This window comes from Nestor notabilis, unplaced genomic scaffold (genome assembly GCF_000696875.1).
Source record: "Nestor notabilis isolate BGI_N333 unplaced genomic scaffold, ASM69687v1 scaffold26479, whole genome shotgun sequence".
In the NCBI taxonomy this organism is placed as follows: domain Eukaryota; kingdom Metazoa; phylum Chordata; class Aves; order Psittaciformes; family Psittacidae; genus Nestor; species Nestor notabilis.
The window spans coordinates 376-20,594 of record NW_009943626.1 but is presented as its reverse complement, the minus strand read 5'-3'; the positions used below and the strand labels follow the sequence as shown (position 1 = coordinate 20,594).

Below are 20,219 nucleotides of genomic sequence, written 5' to 3'. Positions count from 1 at the left end.
GGAGAAGCACCCTATCAATTTTTGCAGTGTCTGCCTGACTTCCAGCCCTAAATGACAGCCTGATGGCAGAGAGACCAGGAGGAATGATTAAAGCCATGCGACACTCCTCCTGTAACAGAAGGAGCCCATCTTCCAGATTGCAAACCCATTTGCTTTAGTTTCACCTTGCTGACTTTAGTATTAAAATCTGGGTAACACATTTTAATATCCAGTTACTATTTTTATAGAAATATGTGTATTAGTAGTGAAAAAAACAAAAAGGAATTGCAAATATGAACTAAAACATTTGATGACAAATGCAAATTTCAACCTAAATATTTTCCTTTGCTTGGCAATAAATTGTTGCTGCTAAAAAGATGCACAACAAGGCTTCCTGCATAAATCGGACTGTGTGACAGAGAATCCACAGGCCATGATGTTGGAGATTCCTGCCCCACAATAGCAGGAAGAAGCAGATGCAGGCAGCATGTCATCTTGGCACTGTGCTCCTCTGAGCTGCTGCTGCATTAAGATGTAACCCCTTCAGGTGCTTGTGATTGCTCCTGAAGACAGCAAACTGCCATAGCACGGAGCCTGCTCCTGCTGAAAGGGTCCCCCCTGGCTTCCATTTCAGATGGGATTAAATTTGAGCTTGGAATGTGGAGATGTATCGAGTGGCAAAGTGATTACACATGCATCAAACCGGCTGCCTCGGTGGGAATATCTGCAACCTCCCCATCACCAGGTTCCCTTGTGGGTTTGAAAAAAGGAGGAAACGATGCATTTGGGCAAATTTAACCTTGCATTTTTAAGAATCCTTTGATTTCATGGATTTCTGGGCCATGGTTTTCCCTTTTCAGTTAGGCTATAAAGTGTTGAAGTGGCAACAGAAATTACCATGCTGCTACTCAGAGATGGTATTCACAAGATTGTTTTTCCTCACGTGGTATCCAAAGTTTCTCTTCCAGGGGTGTAATTCCTGTTGTTATAATAGACTGGACAAGGCTCATGCGACACCACTGCCCATTCAAAAAGAGGGACACGTTTAACTTCCTCTCTCCTCCCCAAACTCAAACCATAGCAATGTGTGTGAATGGGGTATCATCATGTTTTCAAGAGTTCAGCTTTCGAGTTAGTATGGGCAGATAGTGCTTTTTGCTCCTTAAAGGGTTTTGATGCTGAAAAAGGGGAACTGGGATATTTATGCACTTAATCCAATAAGGAACTCAAATGCCATGATGCTCATAGTATGAGGTTTAATTACATAGTTTGTAATTCCTTTTCTTCTGCCCATTCAGTACTGCAGCAGAGTGAGTGTGTGTTCCCTGCGTTCAAGGATGCTTCTCTGAGTACTCCTTGAAGTGATAGTGCTGGGATATGATTGAGGCATGTAGATTATTGAGGATTTTGATATCAAAAGCACATTAAGGTATGAATTGATTGGAGTGAACAGATGAATAGTACAGCTGCTGATTCACGTAACTTGCCTTCAACTGGTTCTTCTTGCAGTGAAAATGGCCCACTTTATTTGCAACCAAGTATTGCATAGGAGAGCAGGAAGAGTAGAGATCCCAGCGGAAGTGGATTTAGCTTTTAGTCTCCTACAGGCTTAACGTTCCTGTGCTAAGGGTGTACAAGTGTGGGGGACCATCTGCTTTACATTTCAAGTAACTGTCATCATCCTACAGCTATCAGAAGACTTGTGATTTTGAGGGGGGGAAATCAGTTAACACTTGGCCTCCAAATCTTGTCTTTCAGATGGGAAGAGGAATTCACAAGGAGAATGAGTCTGGAATCTATGGTAGAAACCTTACGAGAGGTAAGCTTTAAATAGTATGTACTGAAAAGTACAGGTTTTCTCTGTGCCTTTTATTCTGCTGGTAATAACTTGAATTTGTCTTTTAATTTCAAGTCTCTCTTCTAGCTAGAGCAGCTGACTGCATTGCTCAATGCTAGAGAACAGTGTTGATGTTTGCAAGCTGAAGCAGGGAGGCTGAAGTCCCTGACAAAGTGAGGTCTGGGGGTGGTGACAAGCCTTATCAGCCCTCTTCAGGTTAAGTGAGGAAGCATATATTGACCTGTTAGCCCTTAGTTCTTTGTGTGCTTTCTCTTGCAGGAGGCCCAGGAAGCCGAAGCTCTCCATGAGGAGTTAAATGAAAAGATTGAGAGACTGAAAGCAGAACTTGTGGTCTTTAAGGGTCTGATGAGTGATGTAAGTACACTGGAGAGCAGAGTGGCCAACTCCCACTGCCTTTGTCAAATGTGTGTGTCATGCAAATGGCTTCATTCATGAAAAGGTTATGGTCTTAGTGAGTGCTGCTTTGTAGTTAGCATTTATGGCTGCCTTTATGATCTAATGCATCAGACAGATCACCCTGCCCCCTGCTTCCTGTCTGGTCTGTGTAGAGATGCATTAACTTTGCTGCTTAGCCCATAACCTGGACTCTTCCTCCCTTCCCTGTTCTCCACAGCTGGCAGTGCCAGTGTTCACATCTGCAGCCATGGCACAGATGTTGGAGAACTGACAGGTCAGGGTGAAGGACTCATCACTGAGCAGCACCACGTACTGCTACCAGGAGGGATTCTGCTCTGAGTCACACGAGAGAGTCATGGTCAGAAAGGGATTTCTATGTATTTCCCAATTCCCTTTAGGAAAGCTCTGAACTGATTAACCCAGTATCACTGGTTCAAGTACCTGGCTTTGTTTCCAGTGCTGCTTCGACCTGATTGTTTTGGTAAAAGACTTGTGTCTCATTAGATCCTGACTTCACTTCAAGGCTGGGGATCTTTTAGGCTGTGACTGGATAATTTGACTGGTTTTGGTTGGAAAGGACCTTAAAGCAGGGACACCTTCCACTAGAGCAGGTTGCTTCAAGACCTGTCCAACCTGGCCTTGAACACTTAGACATACTGAGAGCATATACTCATGCAGGTGTCTAGAAAGATAAGCCAAGTGAACATCAAGTGAGGTGCTGTTCTCTGTAAGACTGAAGTAGTGCAGATACCAGTTGTCTAATGAATATGTCCTATTATGCTTATTTATTCAGTAATTTTGCATAGAACTGCTTCCTTCTGGGTGTATAGAAACTTGCAGAACCTGCTCCCTGGTGTCAAATCCATTCTCTCAGGGCCACTGTTCCTGTGAAATTTGGCAATTAGCTGTCTCTTCTTTCAGTGTTTAATCGAGGACAGGCACGCATGGTTGGAGGCAGTGTGAAAGGGAGAACTCCTTAGGCCTGCATCACTGTCATGACGTTTTCACTGAGGAAGAAGCATTGCTCCATGTGTACCCAAAGGGTGGTGGTGAAGGCAAACATCCTCCTCAACTTGAGAGCAAGTGTGCTTTGGGCTTTGCAACCCCTGTAAGGGAGAAGAGAGCATAAGGAAAGCAGTGAGAAGGCTTGTTTTGAATCTCGCTGTCTAAATATTTAGAGCAGAGAAATGCAGGATGTTGGCATGTGGCTCTTGCCTTCCTGTGGGTAAGAATTGCTGGTACCTATCAACTAAGAGTGTTTAAGAGTGTTTCAGTGTTCAGGAATTTCTTCTCAGTGTGGTTGTAAAACAGAGATCTTTAGCTTGTCCAAAGGTGGCTGACAGGGGCTGGAGGAGAACTCTTCTAATAGTTTAAAACCAAAACCAAACTAAACCAACCAAACAAAAACCCTAAACCCAACGTTTTGTTCTTGGAAAAGGGATTTGGTATTTAAGAATGCTCTGCAAAGGGTGTTTCTGCTTTTCTGGTCACGGAGGAAGCATTGCCTGGCCATTGAAGTGGTACTTTCTAGCAGAGTAAGTCTTGTCTAGGCTGGAAAATGTGCTTTTTACTTTAATGTTTCTTCATAAGGAGCCAGATGTACTGTCTGAGTGGGAGTATCTCCTATAAATGATGTTTATAATTACTGCCCAGAGGGAAGCAAGACAAGATATTTCTCAAATAGGATTTTTGCTAGGCTGGAAGCCAGGTTAGTGCCATGAGGAGTGTTTTGTGTGTCACAAGTTCTCATGGATCTCTGTAGATCCAGTCTTAATTTCATGTTTTCATGTGTAACCTGGGGTCTGTTTTAAAAGCAGCTGCCCCTTGCAGGCACAGTTTTCCTGTCGGAAAGGAGGGGAACTGTTGCATAGTCCCAGGTCTTAGATTTTATTCGGTCATGCCTGGTCTCAGCAGGGTTTTTCTGCTCCATTTTTAAAGCTTTATCGTCCCATACAATTTGCCTGTTGCCACATCTAGCAGTTGTTTTGGGGTGGGGATAGGTTTTCCAGTGGCAGAACACTCTGGAACTGGATTAGACTCAGATATGAATGTTATTTGTTAGCTGTCCAGTCCATTTAGATTGTCCATGTACTGCCTTTCCCAGAGAACAAGATGTAATATTGTTTAAGAGTGGTGTGCCCTGGGGTTAGAGAGATACTGAGGGGTATCTCTTCTTTCCTGAACTGTATAATAATAGAGGATAATCACTACTGTCCTTCCTGCAGCCCATGACAGACCTGGACACAAAGATTCAAGAAAAGGCCATGAAGGTGGACATGGACATCTGTCGGCGAATCGATATCACAGCCAAGCTGTGCGATGTAGCGCAGCAGCGCAACTCTGAAGACGTTTCCAAGATATTCCAGGTGATTAGGCCATGAATTTTCCATAGGGTAGGACAGGGAGTGAGGGGACAAGAGGGAGCAGCGTTGAGGAGTGTGGTCCAGGTCATTTGCCTTCTCTTGACATTTCTCTGTGCAGACACACTTTCTTCTTTCTCAGTCTTGAAGCGTAGCTCTCTTCTGCTGTAGTGCTTAGAGCACAACACTTAGAGAGTTTAAGCTAAGAAGCCTCAGGATGACCTTTAAGACACACTCTTAGTCTGATGCTAGTCTACAATGAATGCAGGGAAAAAAGCATTCCAGGGTGTAGGTTTGTATAAATGGCTTCCTCACATTTGTTCCCTTCACAAGTGAGGGGTTTTAAGCTTTTGCAAGTGTCATCTGAATGTTCTTATTTCTGGCTCAAGCTCCGAGGCCAGAAATAACACTTCTGTGATGGTGAGCTATGACTGCTTTGAACTAGAAACTCCCCTTGCTTTCATTGACCTAATGTGGCTCCTTGGTGCTCATAGGAAAGTGATTTGATTTGCTCCAAAAGCAAGTGGTTACAGCTCTGCGTGGAGCAAACCTGTAACTCCTGATGCAGCTGGTCTTCTGTCCCAACTGCAGTTTCAATTGGGATTAATCCAGCTTCCTTCTACTTTGATCTAAGTGTGTCTTGTTCAGTCTTTGAATAAGTTGGACGCTTTTCTCTGTATGGTGATGCCATATAGTGTGCTAAATGCTGTACAGAACCACTGTAAGAGATCCTTGTGGTCTCTACTGGTTGTGCTTCCTGGCTATAGGGAAGTTGCTTTAAATGTTTGATAGATTCTTTTTTTTTTTCCCGTTGTATCCCAAAAGACTCAGATTTCCTTATGGGAGGCAATTATTTTCTAGCATGTTGAGCCATTGCATTGTGCTAGTGGTTCCCTCCTGTCTTTGAGTAGAATTGCCATATCTTTCTGCTCAAAGGTAACTGCAGAGCATGCTTCTGGTCAAGCATGCAGTGGTTAAAATGATCATCGTGGAGAACAATACCAGTAAGGGATGGTTTATATGCTGAGTAGAGGAAAACCTAGAGTAGGCTGGGAGTGGACTGTGTGTTTGTGACTCTGTGGCACCATCTGTGAATCTCTTTCCTGTTCACAGCCCTCAGATGAAGAAGTGATCCTCTGCACCCCTTGCAGGGGCATCCCTTGAGTTCTCTGTATGTTTCTGAACTTCATTTCTTTGAGGCTGTCCAGGCATTTTCATGGTTCAGTTTAACCCTTCTTCTGTCAGCCTGCAGATGAGCAGCCTGCCTCTGCTGCTGGGGTGGGAGTGACCCTGAATCAAGGCTCTCTAGCAAGGCTTCCTGTCTGCTCTTTTGCAGTAGTTCAGTCCTGTGGTGGTGGCAGGAGAGAGGGAGAGTTCTGTCATTGCTCTCAAGCCTGCTGCCTGGGCACTCCTGCCAGCTTGTGCTTTTCCCTGTATCATTCTAACCTCTGCACGTGCTCTGGTCGATCACAGACCGGTGCCAGTGAACAGATGGACATCTGTAGAGCACTGGCAGCCTGCAGCTTGCTTTGCTCTTCCCTGTTCTGAACTGCTTCCTTGTGCTCTGTGTTCACCACCCATTAACAGATGCAATTCCTGTCTTAAATACGGGCAGGGCCTGAATTGCCTGGGACCTGATGAACAGTTGTATCTGCTCAAACCTAATGCCTCTCCTTTCTTTCTGCCCCTCATGGTGCAGCACCTCAGTTGAACCTTCTAGTTACTGCTCTTCTCTCCAATTAAGGTGGCTTCCAAGAAGAAAGAGCGCAAGCTCACGTCTGATGATGACCTCTCTGAACAGGATGGAGACAACAGCAGGTTCTCTGACGATGAGGTCAGCTGCTCCTTGAACATCACAGATGAAATGAAGCGTATGTTTAATCAGCTGTGAGTATCATGGACAACGTGGGGAAAGCTTGTTCTGAAATGCAGACTTAGTCCCAGAACACTTGAGCTGCCACATGCTTGAAGGTTGTCTGGAAATTCAAATAAAATGAACTGATTTTTGTTCCTCCCTTAAGTAAGGGGAACCATAGAGAATATAAAAAATTACAGACATCTGCTTCTGCTATAAGCTGTTATCATAGAATGGGTTGGGTTGGAAGGGACCTTAAAGGTCATCCAGCCCCAACCCCCTGCCACGGGCAGGGACACCTTCCACTAGAGCAGGTTGCTCCAAGCCCCTGTGTCCAACCTGGCCTTGAACACTGCCAGGGATGGGGCAGCCACAGCTCCTCTGGGCACCCTGTGCCAGCGCCTCAGCACCCTCACAGGGAAGAGCTTCCTTATATCCAACCTAAATCTCCCCTGTTTCAGTTTGAACCTGTCACTGATTGTCATGTTACTACAGGCCCCCTTCAGATACTGGAAGGCTACTATGAGGTCTCCAGGCTGAACAGCCCCAATGTTCTCAGCTTGTTTTCAAATGGGAAGTGCTCCAGCCCCTGATCATCCCTGTGGCCTCCTCTGGGCTTGCTCCAACAGCTCCATGTCCTTCTTATGCTTGGGACACCAGAACTGTACACAGTATTCCAATGCAGTACTGTTACAACAGTAGCAAAACAAGAAATATGCAACACCATAAAAAAGTACAAAACTTGAGTCTATTCCGCGTATTTGGCTGAAAACTAGATTCTAGAGTTTTGGAAAGAACCTCACTGCTGCTTGGGCTGGATGGGATTTAGGCAAGATCACTGAAAGCTCAGATCAAAGTGGATATAAACTTCTGTAGTGTTTTGCATGGTCCTTCAGTGGAGCTATAGGCAAATGGTAGTGGTGGGTCTGTCCAGAAGATCAGTTTTAGCAGTTTTAAGCCTTGCTGCAGAATCTGGTCTCCCCAGCTGGAAGGACTGGCATTTATTTTGCCTAAAGACTCCCAAATTGGAGCCTTTCGAAGTTTGTTGCACTCGAGAAGAGACTCTCTGCACCTTGGTGGCACACAAAGCAGTGCAGGAAGCTGGCTGGTGCTGTGTCCTGCTGTTCTCTTCTCCTGTTCTGGAAGTGATGGAGGTGGCCACAGCCTGGTGAGGCTTTTGAGGGTCTCTGCTGTTTTCTTTTGGCAGAGAATAGCCCCAGCAAGCACTGTAGGTCTGACTTCCCCAGCACTGAATAGCAGTGATTTCTGCCAACTCCTGCAGTGACTGCAGAAGGAAGAATTCCCAGTGCTTTCCCACACAATGTAGGACGGTATTTCACATGTAGGAGTACACAAGAAATTTTCCAGGAAGCACTAACTCCTCTTCTGTCGTCAGCTGTTCCCTAAAGTTCTGTTTTCATGGAATGTCTGTCTTTCTACCTGAATTTCACATCCAGGAGGGCATGTTTCCTGCCAAAGTCATAGGTAACTCCTCTTGTTAGGATTCTTGGTTTAGATATCTTTAGGCCTTAAGAAAATTCAGTGTAATAAATAGAGTTTTGACTTCTCTATTGCTAAAACTCAGTGTGACAGCAGAGAGTGTAGGTGTTAGAAAAGCAAGAGGCTAAGATTTAGCTACAAGGTTGGTACTGCATTTAGCTTTTAGTTTTGTCTTGTTCCTAAACCTGTGCTGTGATACCTGCTTTTTATTGGTGCTGTTAATGAAGTTCTTATCTCCTCATCCTATTACACGTGGCACGAATCACTGCAGGACGCTTGTTGATAGGTTCAAATTGGCTTGATCTAGAATAGTGTTCGTGGCTTATTGGGGATGGTACATTTCTAAGGCTGTCTGGATTTGGGCTCTTTGTGAAGTAGAAAATACACAGCTGAAGAGCTTCTGTCATTCACAGAAACAAAACAACTTGCATTTTATCTGTCACAAACCTACTCCTTACGTGTCTAGTAGTGTAAAGTCAATGCAGTCAGCTTTGAACAGTGTGTGTCTGAAGTAAGCAGCAGCCAGAACTGGAGCCTTTGTGCTCTCCAACAAGGATAGCTCTTGCAGAAAAGAACTGATGTGAAAAAGTTGCATTGCAAAAGGCACGATTCTGTATGTCCAAGTTTATAGGGGTTTTGGTTTAATGACTTTTTAAAGTCATGCTGAGTCCAGGCAAATAGCTTGTCTCTTGCCAAGCTCTTCAGCCTCCTGAAGACAGTATTGGCCTCTGCTTCCGGCCTGAGATGTTATCTGCTTAAAAGGAAGTGAGCTCAAGCAATAAAAATGCATCAGTCTGAAATGAGCAGGCTGCTTCTGGGAGCAAATTCAGGTTTTTGTCAGGCCTCCTTAGCAAGGACAAGAAGCAGCTACTGGTGTTCTGCTCTGCTGCTGTTCAAACCAACAGGGACTCGGTGCCTTCTAAAACTTTCCTTTATTACACAACAGCACATACTAAAGGGGCTTAACCACATAACAAGGTTAAAGGCCACTCTTGCCGCTGTTTGTTCTCAGTCTTAAGTGGCTGTAGTAGTATCTCTGTTGTCCAAGTCAACAGTGAGTATTTCTGCTCACCTGCACGTCGCTTTGAGTTTTTCCTCATTGTTACTTTTGGAAATGATGTGTTTTAAGTGCTGCAGGGGAAATGTTGGCTGAACTTCAACATGCAAAGCAGCAGGGAGTCTTCTGGTGGCTGTTTCTTGTAAAACTCCTCACACTGTTTGGACTCATTTTCCCATGTATAAAAAGAGTCGTTTCAAACGTTTTTGTGGTTTTGCAAACAGGGGACACTAATGTGCAGCACCACCTGGAGGACAGAGCTAGGGCTGAGGGCTGCCAGCAAAGGAGAGTAACAAGGAGCTTTTATTCGGCTTGGGGGTGGGGTGGCAAAGAGCCCAGGAGTGAGGGACTTGGACAGTGGCAAAGCCTGTTTGTAAAACCCGTGAGGATTTTCAGCTGCTGCATTGTTTCCTGCGCTCAGTCCTCATAGCCCCTCTTTTCATGATTAATTAGGGAATGATTAATTAGAGGAGTGGGGCTGGAGTCGTTTTCACTAATGCTTTTTCTGTTCCCTTAACAGTCGGGAGACATTCGATTTTGATGATGACTGTGATAGTTTAACATGGGAGGAGAATGAGGAAACGTTGCTGCTCTGGGAAGACTTCACAAACTGCAATCCTTCCATTGACCTCCAAGGAGAGGTGAGTTTATTTCCCTCCTTCTCTCAAACTGTTTTCTGCAGAACCTGTACCCCTCAGCTGCTCTTTCAGCCATCGGAGCCTTTGGATATTTGACTGATGATCTAGTTTGCCACACAAGCTTGCTTTGATTTAAAAATCCTCTTAGTGCTTTCTCTCTGTGGTTGCTTTTCAGTCTGTGCAATCAGTTTATTTGAAACTTCATTTCTTCTGCTCCTTCAAGCTGAGTATTTAAAAGTACCACGTGAGTGTCAAAAGATCCAGCGTGGCTGGCTGTTGCAGGAGCATCACATCACACCCGCCACCCTAAGCAGGCGTTTATCTTGAGCCATGTATCTTCTACACAGCATCTCTGTAGATTATTGCTCACATTTTAATTGTCAAAATAGTACCCGCAGCACATATGATGGCACAGTTTAGTGGGGAGCAAAATAAACTCAGGATGGCCTGTGGAAGGTGTTAGAGCATGTATATCCCATCACAAACAAAGAAGCTGGGGCTGCAGGACTGCGTAAGGCCCCAGGGATCTTCTGAAGCCGTGAATCTTGTGCTTCCATCTTCTTAGTCAATAGGATTCTCCTGGCATTGGTGGATAATAAACAGCTTGCTTTTAATCCTTAAGATCCCACACTAAATAAGCTAATGGCTGCATGCTGCCTCATTCGGTGACTCCTGAGCCTTTTTAAACGAGCCTAAAGAGTGATTGAAATGCCAAGGTCAGGCTTTGTGCGGGTAGTCTTTAAATGCAATGCTATTATTTCATTACAGAGCAGCACAACAGCAGTAGGTAAGAAATAATCCTGCCTCCTTCCATCAGTGCTGTAGTGTAAAGATGCTGAGGCAGCAGTCTCCTGAATATTGTCTTGTGTTGACTGCCAGGAGCGTGTTAATGTTACGTCTTCCCGTTTGTAGATCATCTGGCATCCTCTGAAACTGCAGAGATTACTGGGAAGTGCTAGGGCTGCAGAAAGCAGTGTGCTTTAGCTACATGTCGTCTTCTGAGCAGGGAGAGTGGCAGAGTGATAATGTGCAGCCATGTGCTGGAATTAGTGACACATTGATTTGCATATACCCGTGTGTGCATGTATAAGCAGAGCTATCAGAGGAATATTGCCGAACTCAGACCTTACGTGCAAAAACTCCATAAAGGTCTTAAGCAGCTTAAATCCTTCTAAATGAAAATTATACAAGGAAAGGGTAGATTTGTCTTGTAGATGGAGGTTCAGAATAAAGACTGCTCCAACTGTGCCTGGTCTTTAACATCGTGCTTTACATGTCTGAATCTTCTTCCAGTGGCTTTATTCCTTTCAAGTTCTTACACGGTGCCATAGCCACCTTCTTTTATGACCTTGCTCCTTAAAGCACTTCTGCATATAAAAGGATAAGTGGAATGATTCTTGCAGCTATAGGCTGGATAGCCTGGTGCTGATACCAGGCATGATCCTGATAAAGCTGCCTCAGATATGAGCAGAGGATGGAAACATAATTAATGCTCATCAGTGCAGTTGCATTAAGTGGATGCTCATTTTCTTTCTGGAAAAAGGAGGTAGGTAATAACATGCAAGAGAGAGCAGTGACGTTGTTTTAGTCTCTGTGACAGCCTCAGATAATGCCGTGTGTTTTGAAGCCCAGACTGTACTGACAGTCCAAAGTGATGATGTTATGGGAGCTGCTGTCTGGCAGAATGCTTCCTATGGGACAGCATGTGTTCTTGCATGTGGCATTTCATCAGTAGCACGCTGGAGTGAGCTTGCTTTATCCAGCAGTTCCAGATTTCAACAGGAAACAATTCTTGCAGAGCATAAGTGTGAGCTAATGGAGACTGAAAGGACTTCAGAGTATGTCGTGGTTCAAGCCCAGCCGGCAACTTGGAACCACGCAGCCGCTCGCTCACTCCCCCCCTCTTCCTTCCTCCCCCCGCTCCCGGAGGGATGGGGAGGAGAATTGGAGGAATGTAGCTCCCACGGGTTGAGATAACAGCACTCCAGTAACTAAGGTATAATACAAACCACTGCTGCTACCAGTAATAATGATAAGAGGAATAACAAGGGAAAAGGACACAACCGCTCACCACCTGCCGACCGATACCCAGCCCGACCCGAGCAGCGATCTGGACCTTCCGGGTAACTCCCCCCAGTTTCTATCCTGGGCATGACGTGCTGTGGTATGGAATAGCCCTTTGGCCAGTTTGGGTCAGGTGTCCTGCCTCTGCTTCCTCCCGGCTTCCCCTCCTCCCTGGCAGAGCATGAGACTGAGAAAGTCCTTGGTCAGAGTAAACATTACTGAGCATCAAGTAAAAGCATCGGTGTTATCAGCGTTGTTCCCAGGCTGAAAGTCAAAACCACAGCACTGCACCAGCTGCTAAGAAGGAGAAAAAAATGACTGCTGTAGCTGAACCCAGGACAGAGTAATAATATGCAATTGGAAAATGAGCATTCCAGAGCAAAGCTGTAAGTAGCAGTCTGGTCAATGCAAGGAAAACAAAGCCTCATGGCTGGAGAGCAGTTACAATCTAAGTGTGATCAGACTGTGAAAGCTTCAGGAAAATCCATGGGTTTGGTTCTTCAGTAGCATCAGGTGTATGCTTTTAGTTGCTGGAGCCTTGGTCTGTAGGTCCCTTGATCAGAGACTTTATATCTGTGTGTACAAAGCCATGGTCATTGTACAAAAATGTGTTTTAAGAAGCAGAATATTCCCTGCCTGTGTAAAAAATGTATTTAAAAGAATCTTTGTATGAAAGAACATCCCAACCTGCATTTCTGAGCAGGTTAAACAAGAAAACCTTCTGAATTCCTTGTTAGATTCTTGCTAATTCTGTGTGTCCTCCTTTCCCCTGCAGGAAGAAAACCTGGGAAACTTGATCCACGAAACAGAGTCTTTCTTTAAAACGAGAGACAAGGAATACCAGGAAACAATAGGGCAGATAGAGGTAAGGAAGTGGATCATGACCATGTGAATTCTTTCTAGTGGATGAAGACATACAGTGTTCTGGTCCAGTATATGCACAGAGGAAAGGTGGAATGTCTGTGCATCTAAGGCGTTTTCCTCTACACATACACATACCCTTGGGGTTCTTTCCTAAATACCATTCTCTGCACAGCACAATTACTGAGTAAGCATCAATCTGTAGCTGGTTGAGAGAGAACCTTCTGAACAAAGAGAACAAAAATGCACTATTATTCTTTATCCCCTATTTATCTTGCATATCCACTGTCACACTGGGAAATGCTTTCCAAGACATGGCCTCGGAGGTTGCCAGACACAACAGCTGTAGCTTCTCCTGATCTTTGCCCTGCCTAGAACATGCTTTCATTAATTACTGCATGTTGACAAACAAGATGCCAAGCAGCAGAAAAAACCCAACTTGAGGGCTGCTTAAAACCAGTGTTGAGCTCGATTAAAATGCACTTCATAAGCTGATGAATGAGTTGGTGGTTTACAACGCTGAGGTTAAACATAAATGGTGTGGATGTTTTGGCTTGGCTCTGGGCAGCTTTAGTATCTCCACACAGAATGCAGTGAAGCTGGGAGAAGCTGTTACCAACTCACCTGAGGCTGATGATTCTCTCTTACAGCTGGAACTGGCCACAGCCAAGAGTGACATGAATCGCCACCTTCATGAGTACATGGAAATGTGTAGTATGAAAAGGGGCCTGGATGTCCAAATGGAAACCTGTCGTAGGCTTATCAAAGGCTCAGCTGACAGGTATTGTTACCCTTCTGCCTGGGCTGTTTCAAGAGGCTTAGTTTGTTTCCTCCCAACTTGTTTTAAAGGCAATAGTATCGTTTTGTCCTTTAGATAAGGTGCTTTGTTGGGGATCAAAGACCAGTCAAAAAGGAACTCTGTAACTGTGTGTTCCTACACACAGTAACAGCTCAAAGGATTCAACACCTGTGGGTAAAACCAGGGATCTCTAACTCGGATAGATGTCTAGTCTGAACATCATGGGCCTAGAACTCTTAAACAAAACCCCAGATTAAACCTTGACTGTGGGCTTATATGAAGAACGTGGGGTTTAACCTTCTCATGTGTTAAAGACCCTATACTATAAGGGGTTTTTCTTAGCTCTTGCTTGCCCCCAGTACACATCCTGGCTTAAAAGAACAAGATGATAAACATTTTTAGAGTTTTCAAGTCTATACTTGTTATATGATCTCTGTAGGAAGTTTATTGTCCATTTCCTCACCAGTAAACCTAGGGCAGGCCTTGTGCTTGTACAAAAGCAGGAGCGGGGTGGCAGCATACAGGCTGTTTCACTACTGGTATTTACCATAAACCCAAAGTTTAATGTTAATAAAGTACATTGCAAAACATTTTGGGGAGTGAAAGCCACCATTTTATTCAAAGGTTCCTTTTTCCCCCCTTTCTGTCATTGATATTTAATTCCTTGTCTGAACCTTTCTCTGACTTTCCCCACAGAAATTCTCCATCTCCCAGCTCTGTAGCCAGCAGCGACTCAGGAAACACAGATGAAATTCAGGATGAGTTGGACAGAGAGACGGATGTGGAGCCCATGGTCACCTGATACACAGTCGGAGCATTCCAGTGAAAGGGAAGATGCAAGAAAAGATTATAAAAGAATACACTGATGTGAGGGAAGATAAAACTAAGACTCGAAAGCCCTCACACAGGGTTTCTAAGGACTCATTCCTACACGCATCCCCACCCCACCCAAGGATTGGTGCTGTAAATTTCTATTGTTCTACAAATCATAAAATGCAGAGTCCTGTAAGAAAACATGGTGTTTTAATTGTGCCTTTGCCCCAAGCTGAGCCACTTTGAGCTCCAGTGGAATATTAATAGCAGGTGTTTTTATACAAAATATTCTTTCAACAAATCCTAATCTGTTGGCAGCAGAGAATGGTGCTGCAAAGGCTCTGGGTATTTCAAGAAGCTCATGGTTTTATTGAACTGCTGCACCCATTGGCAAAAAGAATGCTGGCAAAACGAGAAGTGAACCCAAGACAATTATGGTGCCATTACCAAAGTCTGGCTCAAAAAAACCAGAATTGAACTGTAACAATTTGAACTGTGACAGTCCAAATTGAACTTGAAACCTTTAAAATAAGAGCAGGGGTAGTGACAGCTTTTAGGATTGAGCAGTTCTACAATATTAAAAGGAGTTTCTCAATTCCATCTTTCTGGCTGAAGGAGCCTTTGAGATGTGTTACAAGCTCTCTGCTCGACTCCAGAGTCTGAAGAAGCAGCAGGTCTCAGCTCGGTGGCAAAGCAGGGGACAGAGGAGGGTTCCATGGGTGGGAATATCACTGATAAACTTCTATGCAAAAAAACCCACACAAAAAAAATGCTCGCCTTATTTATATGGAATGTTTGGTCCCTGCTGGGAAACAGTTATCTCTTGGGAAAGGAAAGCTAAAACCACATTTGCACATGTTAGTTATCTGTAGAGCTTCTTTTGAGGAGGAATGTCATATTACAATGCCTTTGTTTCCAGTGATTGGATTAGGAGGGGAATCAGCCCTTCAGTTCTTGTGGTGTTCTGTGTTTTTCTCTTTTTCCAGGGTTCTTTTTTTAAACCGTGGTGTTTGCTGATTTGACTTTGCTGACAGGGAGATAACTCCATTTTATGCTGCTTTCATGATGTTTAGAGTGGGATAGTTGAAGCATCAGGATAAACTGACATGTGGTGGGATAGACGTAGGCTTGAGACGTGACACTGGGAGAGTTCCAGACCACTGTTCTTCAGGAAAGCTGAACATCAGGAAATACTGTAATCCTTTTTAGGGCGTAGTAAAATGAATCCCAAACTACTGCTGCCCTAGAATTGGGGAGGGACAGCCATGTGCTTTCTCTGTGAGAAAGTGAGGAGACCTAGACTTTGTCAATCTTTCTGTATTTTTACACAGGAGAAAGCAGCATCAAAAGTCTTGGTGGTGTTTGGGGCAACTCTGTCATCATCAGGTATGGTTATAATGGGAATTGTAGCACCTCAGCCAGGTAAAAACAGGGTATAAACCTCAGCCAATAATTGTCTGTCTGTTTTTTAGACCAAGATTGAAAGTGTAGTTAATACTGCCTAAAGGTAACTGTGTAGTTAACTAGCAGTTGCAAGACTTGGAGTAAATACCAAATGTATTTGTTTTCCTGCCAGGAAGCTTAGAAGCTGCTATGTAGGAGCAGGGAACTACCTGATTTAAGCACCCTCTCAGTGTTATGTAAAGGTAAGCTGGCCAATCTGTTTAGCTCCCTGAGTATTGTTTCCAGGCTATTGGTCTGAAATCAGCAGAACTGCATTGTAAGCATGCACCCAGTGTAAATCAGTGCTGCTTTCTTCCAAAAAGAATGCAAATGTCTCAGCATGTGGCACCTTCCTGGGCAGAAATGCCTCTGTCTTGTGCAGCTATGCAGAGGGGCAGGACCTCGGAGGGTTTCTGTTCCCCCTGTAACTGTGGGTACAGTAATGTCGAATTAATCTGAGTTTCCCATGTTGCTGCCTGGAGTTTCGTCACTGTTCAGCTCCATCTCCTGCTTAGACATGATGGTGCTTTAGGCTACACGTATCAAACAGGCTTCTTGTGTTTTTCAGAGTGGGGAGGAGTGCTGGGATGATCCATCTAGATCCACAGTGTGGAGGTCATGGTCCACAGTTGATGGTTTCTGTCCAAGAAAACAGATCCAAGGATATTCTGGTGGTTTCCTTACTCAGTGCAGTTATTTATAGAGTAGCTAGCAACTTCTTGGTTCCTGTGGTGTGGGTTAGGGGCTTTTTCAAAGCCTCTTTCATCATGTAATGTAGATAACTTTTCTCTGGAAAAGAAACTTTATTCCAAAGTGCTCATTCCTATTATTTGTTATATGGCCAAAGTGGTAAATGTCACGTTCATTAGGGCTGCAAGCTGGGGGGTGGGTGGGGGACAAGAGAGGGGGTATTTTTGTGAGGGGGCTGGGACTGCATGTTTTCAATCAAGTACTCTTAAGGTTTTCAAGCCTGTATGAACTTCAGCTGCTAATACATAGTTTCTCACTAGGCTGAGAAACCATCTGCCAAAGCTGAATGTCTGTGATGCTTTAGTGACTTTGGTGGAGGCGTTGGTAAGCAATCGACTTGCACAGTGACCCAGCCTTGGTGGAGGCTGTCGTTTGGCTCTCCTCAGCTGGGAAATGCTCTTTGGTACTGGAGAAAAGGGAGCAATTTCAACGGCCGTCCGGCTTAGCTGCTGCTGTGTTGTGGGATTTGTTTCCTTTTAAACTCAGTGTCCTGGTAGGATAAAGGCTGAGAGTTCTTGAAACTGGGAGCTGGGGTGGTGAGGGTAGGAAAGAACAGAATATCCTCAGTTTGCCAGCGAGAGCCAGGTGAGGAAGCAGAACTTCAGCTGTAACAAGGTAGCTGTAACCTCGGGTTTATCTCATAGCCATAATTACAAGGAGCATCTGTAGTAGGGTTGTGTCTGTTGGGAAGTGTAAGGGATGCGGGGCTAGAGTAGAGGGTTTAGAATTAATGTGTATGGTGGTGATGTGTATGACAGTTAATTACCATGGTTGTTGGTGTCTGTTTCTTATAAGCATATTTAATCCATTTTTAAAGAAGAAAAGGTGTTTTCATACTCGGGATCGGGGTTTGATTTTTATTTAGGCTGTGTAGGACTCAGTGGATCACCACGGTTGGTCCTTGAGAGTTTCCCTCGGAGGTCTTTGGTTTAGTTTCAAGCGATGCTGCTGACTTAGCTGACAGTGGTCCTGTTCTGTTTGCATATAACCACTCCGTAGAAACCAGATCAAAAGTTTGCCAGAAAAAACAGAGGTGAAAATGCTGGAAATGATTCTGATGACCTCTTTTCTTTTTTCCTTTGTAAAGCTGTAAATACTTTCTTTTTGTTTTCTATTCTTACGGCAGTGTCATATTGACACGTTTTTAGACTTATCCGAAAATCCTCCTCATTGTTTCTCATTTTTTAAACGGGGATTTCAAGGAAGCAAATTTTTTTGCTTGTTAGCAGTGTAAGACTCGATCTGATTCCTAAAATGGGTTTGTACAACACAACTGTTTTCAGTAAACGAATGGCAGTTGCTTTTGTGGATGCATGTTCAAAAATGTCCAAAGAATAATGTGGTACAAATGTGTTTTTGCAAAGACTTAGTAATTATCATGTTAGTTCACATGAGTTAAAGACAAAACTCTTTAAAGGGGGGGAGGGATGTAATGAAACTCATCTAAGCTAAATGTGTAATCTATTTATAAAACCCCACTATATAGTCTATTTTTATTAGAGGTTTTTAAAGTACAAACAGAACTCTGTTAGCAAATGCAATTATTCCCTTGTAAAATATCTTCTGCTCTGGTGGGACTTCAAATTCTCCAGTGGTTTCAAGTGATAATGTGGAAACAACATGAGCAGGTATGGCTGTGAAGCACTCGCCCATCGCTTCGTCGAGCAAGAGGGGGAAGGCAAACACTTAACAGCTTTTCTGCCACTGCAGAATCGCTGCTGCTGTGAAAACACCCATTTTGGTGTGTTTCCCTTCCCCTGATGGTGGGGTGTTCTGCTGTGAGGGTAAGAACCTCTGTTTGCTCCCCTGAATACCAGGGTGATGAGAATCACAGAATGGTTTGGGTTGGAAAGGACCTTAAGATCATCCAGTTCCAACCCCCAGCACACTGGGTTGTGCCACATCCCGCTGTGGCACAGGAGGTTTAAATCCTGCCCCAGAGCATCCTTTGTGTTCTATCTGCCTCGAAGATAAATGGTGTTTGTCCACACAGAAATTGGAATTAACTCCATGAAATGAAATAATAGCTCGGAATCGTGCCTGAATCTAGTTCTAAAGCTGCTTCTGATCTGAGATTATTTATTTTGAGTAACCATTCCTGCCAACAAAAGCAGAAGCTGGGTCATTGGTCCAGGCTTGGCAGAGGGAAAGCCGCGGCGATGAGGGGGTGCTCACAGCCTTGCCACAGCGCTGCTGCGGGCTCACTAAAGCAGCTATTTCCTTTTGTTTCCCTTGGCTCTGGAAAATCGTGGAAAAATGTTTGTATTGGAGAGTGCAGCAGGAGAATTGCAATACTGGGAAGCCTCTGGTTGTGTTTCACATTTGAGTGCTTCATTTTAGAGCTGAATGTTTAAAAAGCATGATTTATCACAGCAAAATGAAGAAATCCTAGTGCTTCCATGATTAATAGTACCCTGATGAGGATTTTCCATATGTTTCTTCAGGACTTCTAGCTCTTTTTATTCTTTTGCACTGGTCCAGGACTTGGTTGCAGGGGAACACACAGGTTTTAAAAAGCTTTGCCTTCAGTGTTAAGTCACCCAGATTTAAGCTTTTAGTAGGTTCGAACTTCTGTTTGACTTCTAAATGAGAAAACAAATTGCCACTCAAGGCAGCACGTAGTATCCTGGTGTTGATACTGCTGGTCTTAGAGGTGAACTAGAGACACAGCCTGCCAGATCCTTTATTCAGTCCCTTGCCATCCTGTTTCTGGAGAGGGGAACACTAAAGGCTTGAACACAAGTCTCTGGCAGAGCAGTGAAAACCACTCGATTTGTTTCCTCTTGTCTGTTTTTTGTCTGTAAGTTCAGTGTCTTAAGACCCTTCCGCGATTGTGGGAGCCTTTCAAAGCTTCTCTTTTGAAGAAGCAACAACTTGTGTTTAAGCAGTGGGTATTTGCTGCTTCTAGAGCTCAATTCCCTCCTAATTTGAGGCACTCCAGCAGTGAAGTGCTTCTGTAAGCAGAGATGGGGCTCACAGGTCTGGCTGGCTCTGTATTTGGAGGAAATGATGATGATGATGCTTAAAACCAACCCCAGGGTGGCTTCAGAGCTGTGTCGTTGCCATGGCCGAACACCCCACGGTTGTGGGCTGCCCAGCCTGGTGACCCCTGCACAGATTTCATCTGAAATCCTGCAGTTTCTTTTAAATTAGAGAGGGTTGAGGATGGTTAAAAGCTCGGTCACTAAAAACACTTCCAGTGTAATGTGATTTCACCAAAAGACACTTGAAACACCCTATCTGTGGCTAAAGTGTGTGTTAGCTAAGTTCTGCCCCAAACCAATGGTTATTTATTATTTAAGGTGTTTAAGTGGAGGGTATTGATGCCTCTCTCCCCATGCTGTGTCACTTCTCCTCAGTTCCTCTGGAGTCATGTAAGAATCTCTTTTTATACACATGAAAACAGACTACTGATCAGTGTGGAGATGAACCTGTTTACTGTTACTGGTGTATATATTGTGCTTTATATTCTGTATATTAGCTTCTTTTCAAGAAAAAGACTGAACTTGATGATGCTCTTTGATCCCTGGCGAGGAACGGACGGAGGATGAACCAGCTCCCAAGCTCACTCCGGAGTGGAGACGTAAATCGATTCCCTCTGCGGCTGGAAGCCTGTGCTGGGTGGTTGTGAGCAGGCCCAATGGAACATGCACTCACTGGAGGGGAATTTTGGACCATCAAAGGCTTCCAAAATCTAATCCACTTTAGGTGGGGCACCGAGAAACCCCCGCAGCAAGAGCCAGAAGCACTCGTGCTCCTCCCAGTTCCAGCAGATTATCTCCATTTTCCTTTTTTAGTGCCAAAACCAACCTCACCGACCCCGTCCAGGTCTGCTCCGTGCTCTGC

The 20,219-nt window shown here is 44.4% G+C and overlaps 1 protein-coding gene across 1 annotated transcript; it reads left to right on the top strand.

Annotated features, from left to right (window-relative positions):
* Positions 1-1,744: 1,744 nt before the first annotated feature.
* Positions 1,745-14,169, top strand: IFFO2 (intermediate filament family orphan 2). Its single transcript, XM_010022033.1, has 9 exons — positions 1,745-1,798; positions 2,096-2,191; positions 4,459-4,599; positions 6,338-6,480; positions 9,526-9,646; positions 12,408-12,410; positions 12,483-12,572; positions 13,219-13,349; positions 14,064-14,169. Exons 1-9 carry the CDS (start codon positions 1,763-1,765, stop codon positions 14,167-14,169), a joined length of 867 nt encoding a protein of 288 aa, XP_010020335.1. The 5' UTR covers positions 1,745-1,762.
* The last annotated feature ends 6,050 nt before the right edge of the window (positions 14,170-20,219 follow it).

What these genes read in the sequence shown, in the direction of transcription:
- IFFO2 (XM_010022033.1), top strand. Translation starts at nt 1,763, where the DNA reads ATGAGTCTGGAATCTATGGTAGAAACCTTACGAGAG. An exon ending in TGGTAGAAACCTTACGAGAG is followed by an intron (nt 1,799 to 2,095) that starts GTAAGCTTTAAA and finishes TTTCTCTTGCAG; the next exon opens with GAGGCCCAGGAAGCCGAAGC. An exon ending in TTAAGGGTCTGATGAGTGAT is followed by an intron (nt 2,192 to 4,458) that starts GTAAGTACACTG and finishes TCCTTCCTGCAG; the next exon opens with CCCATGACAGACCTGGACAC.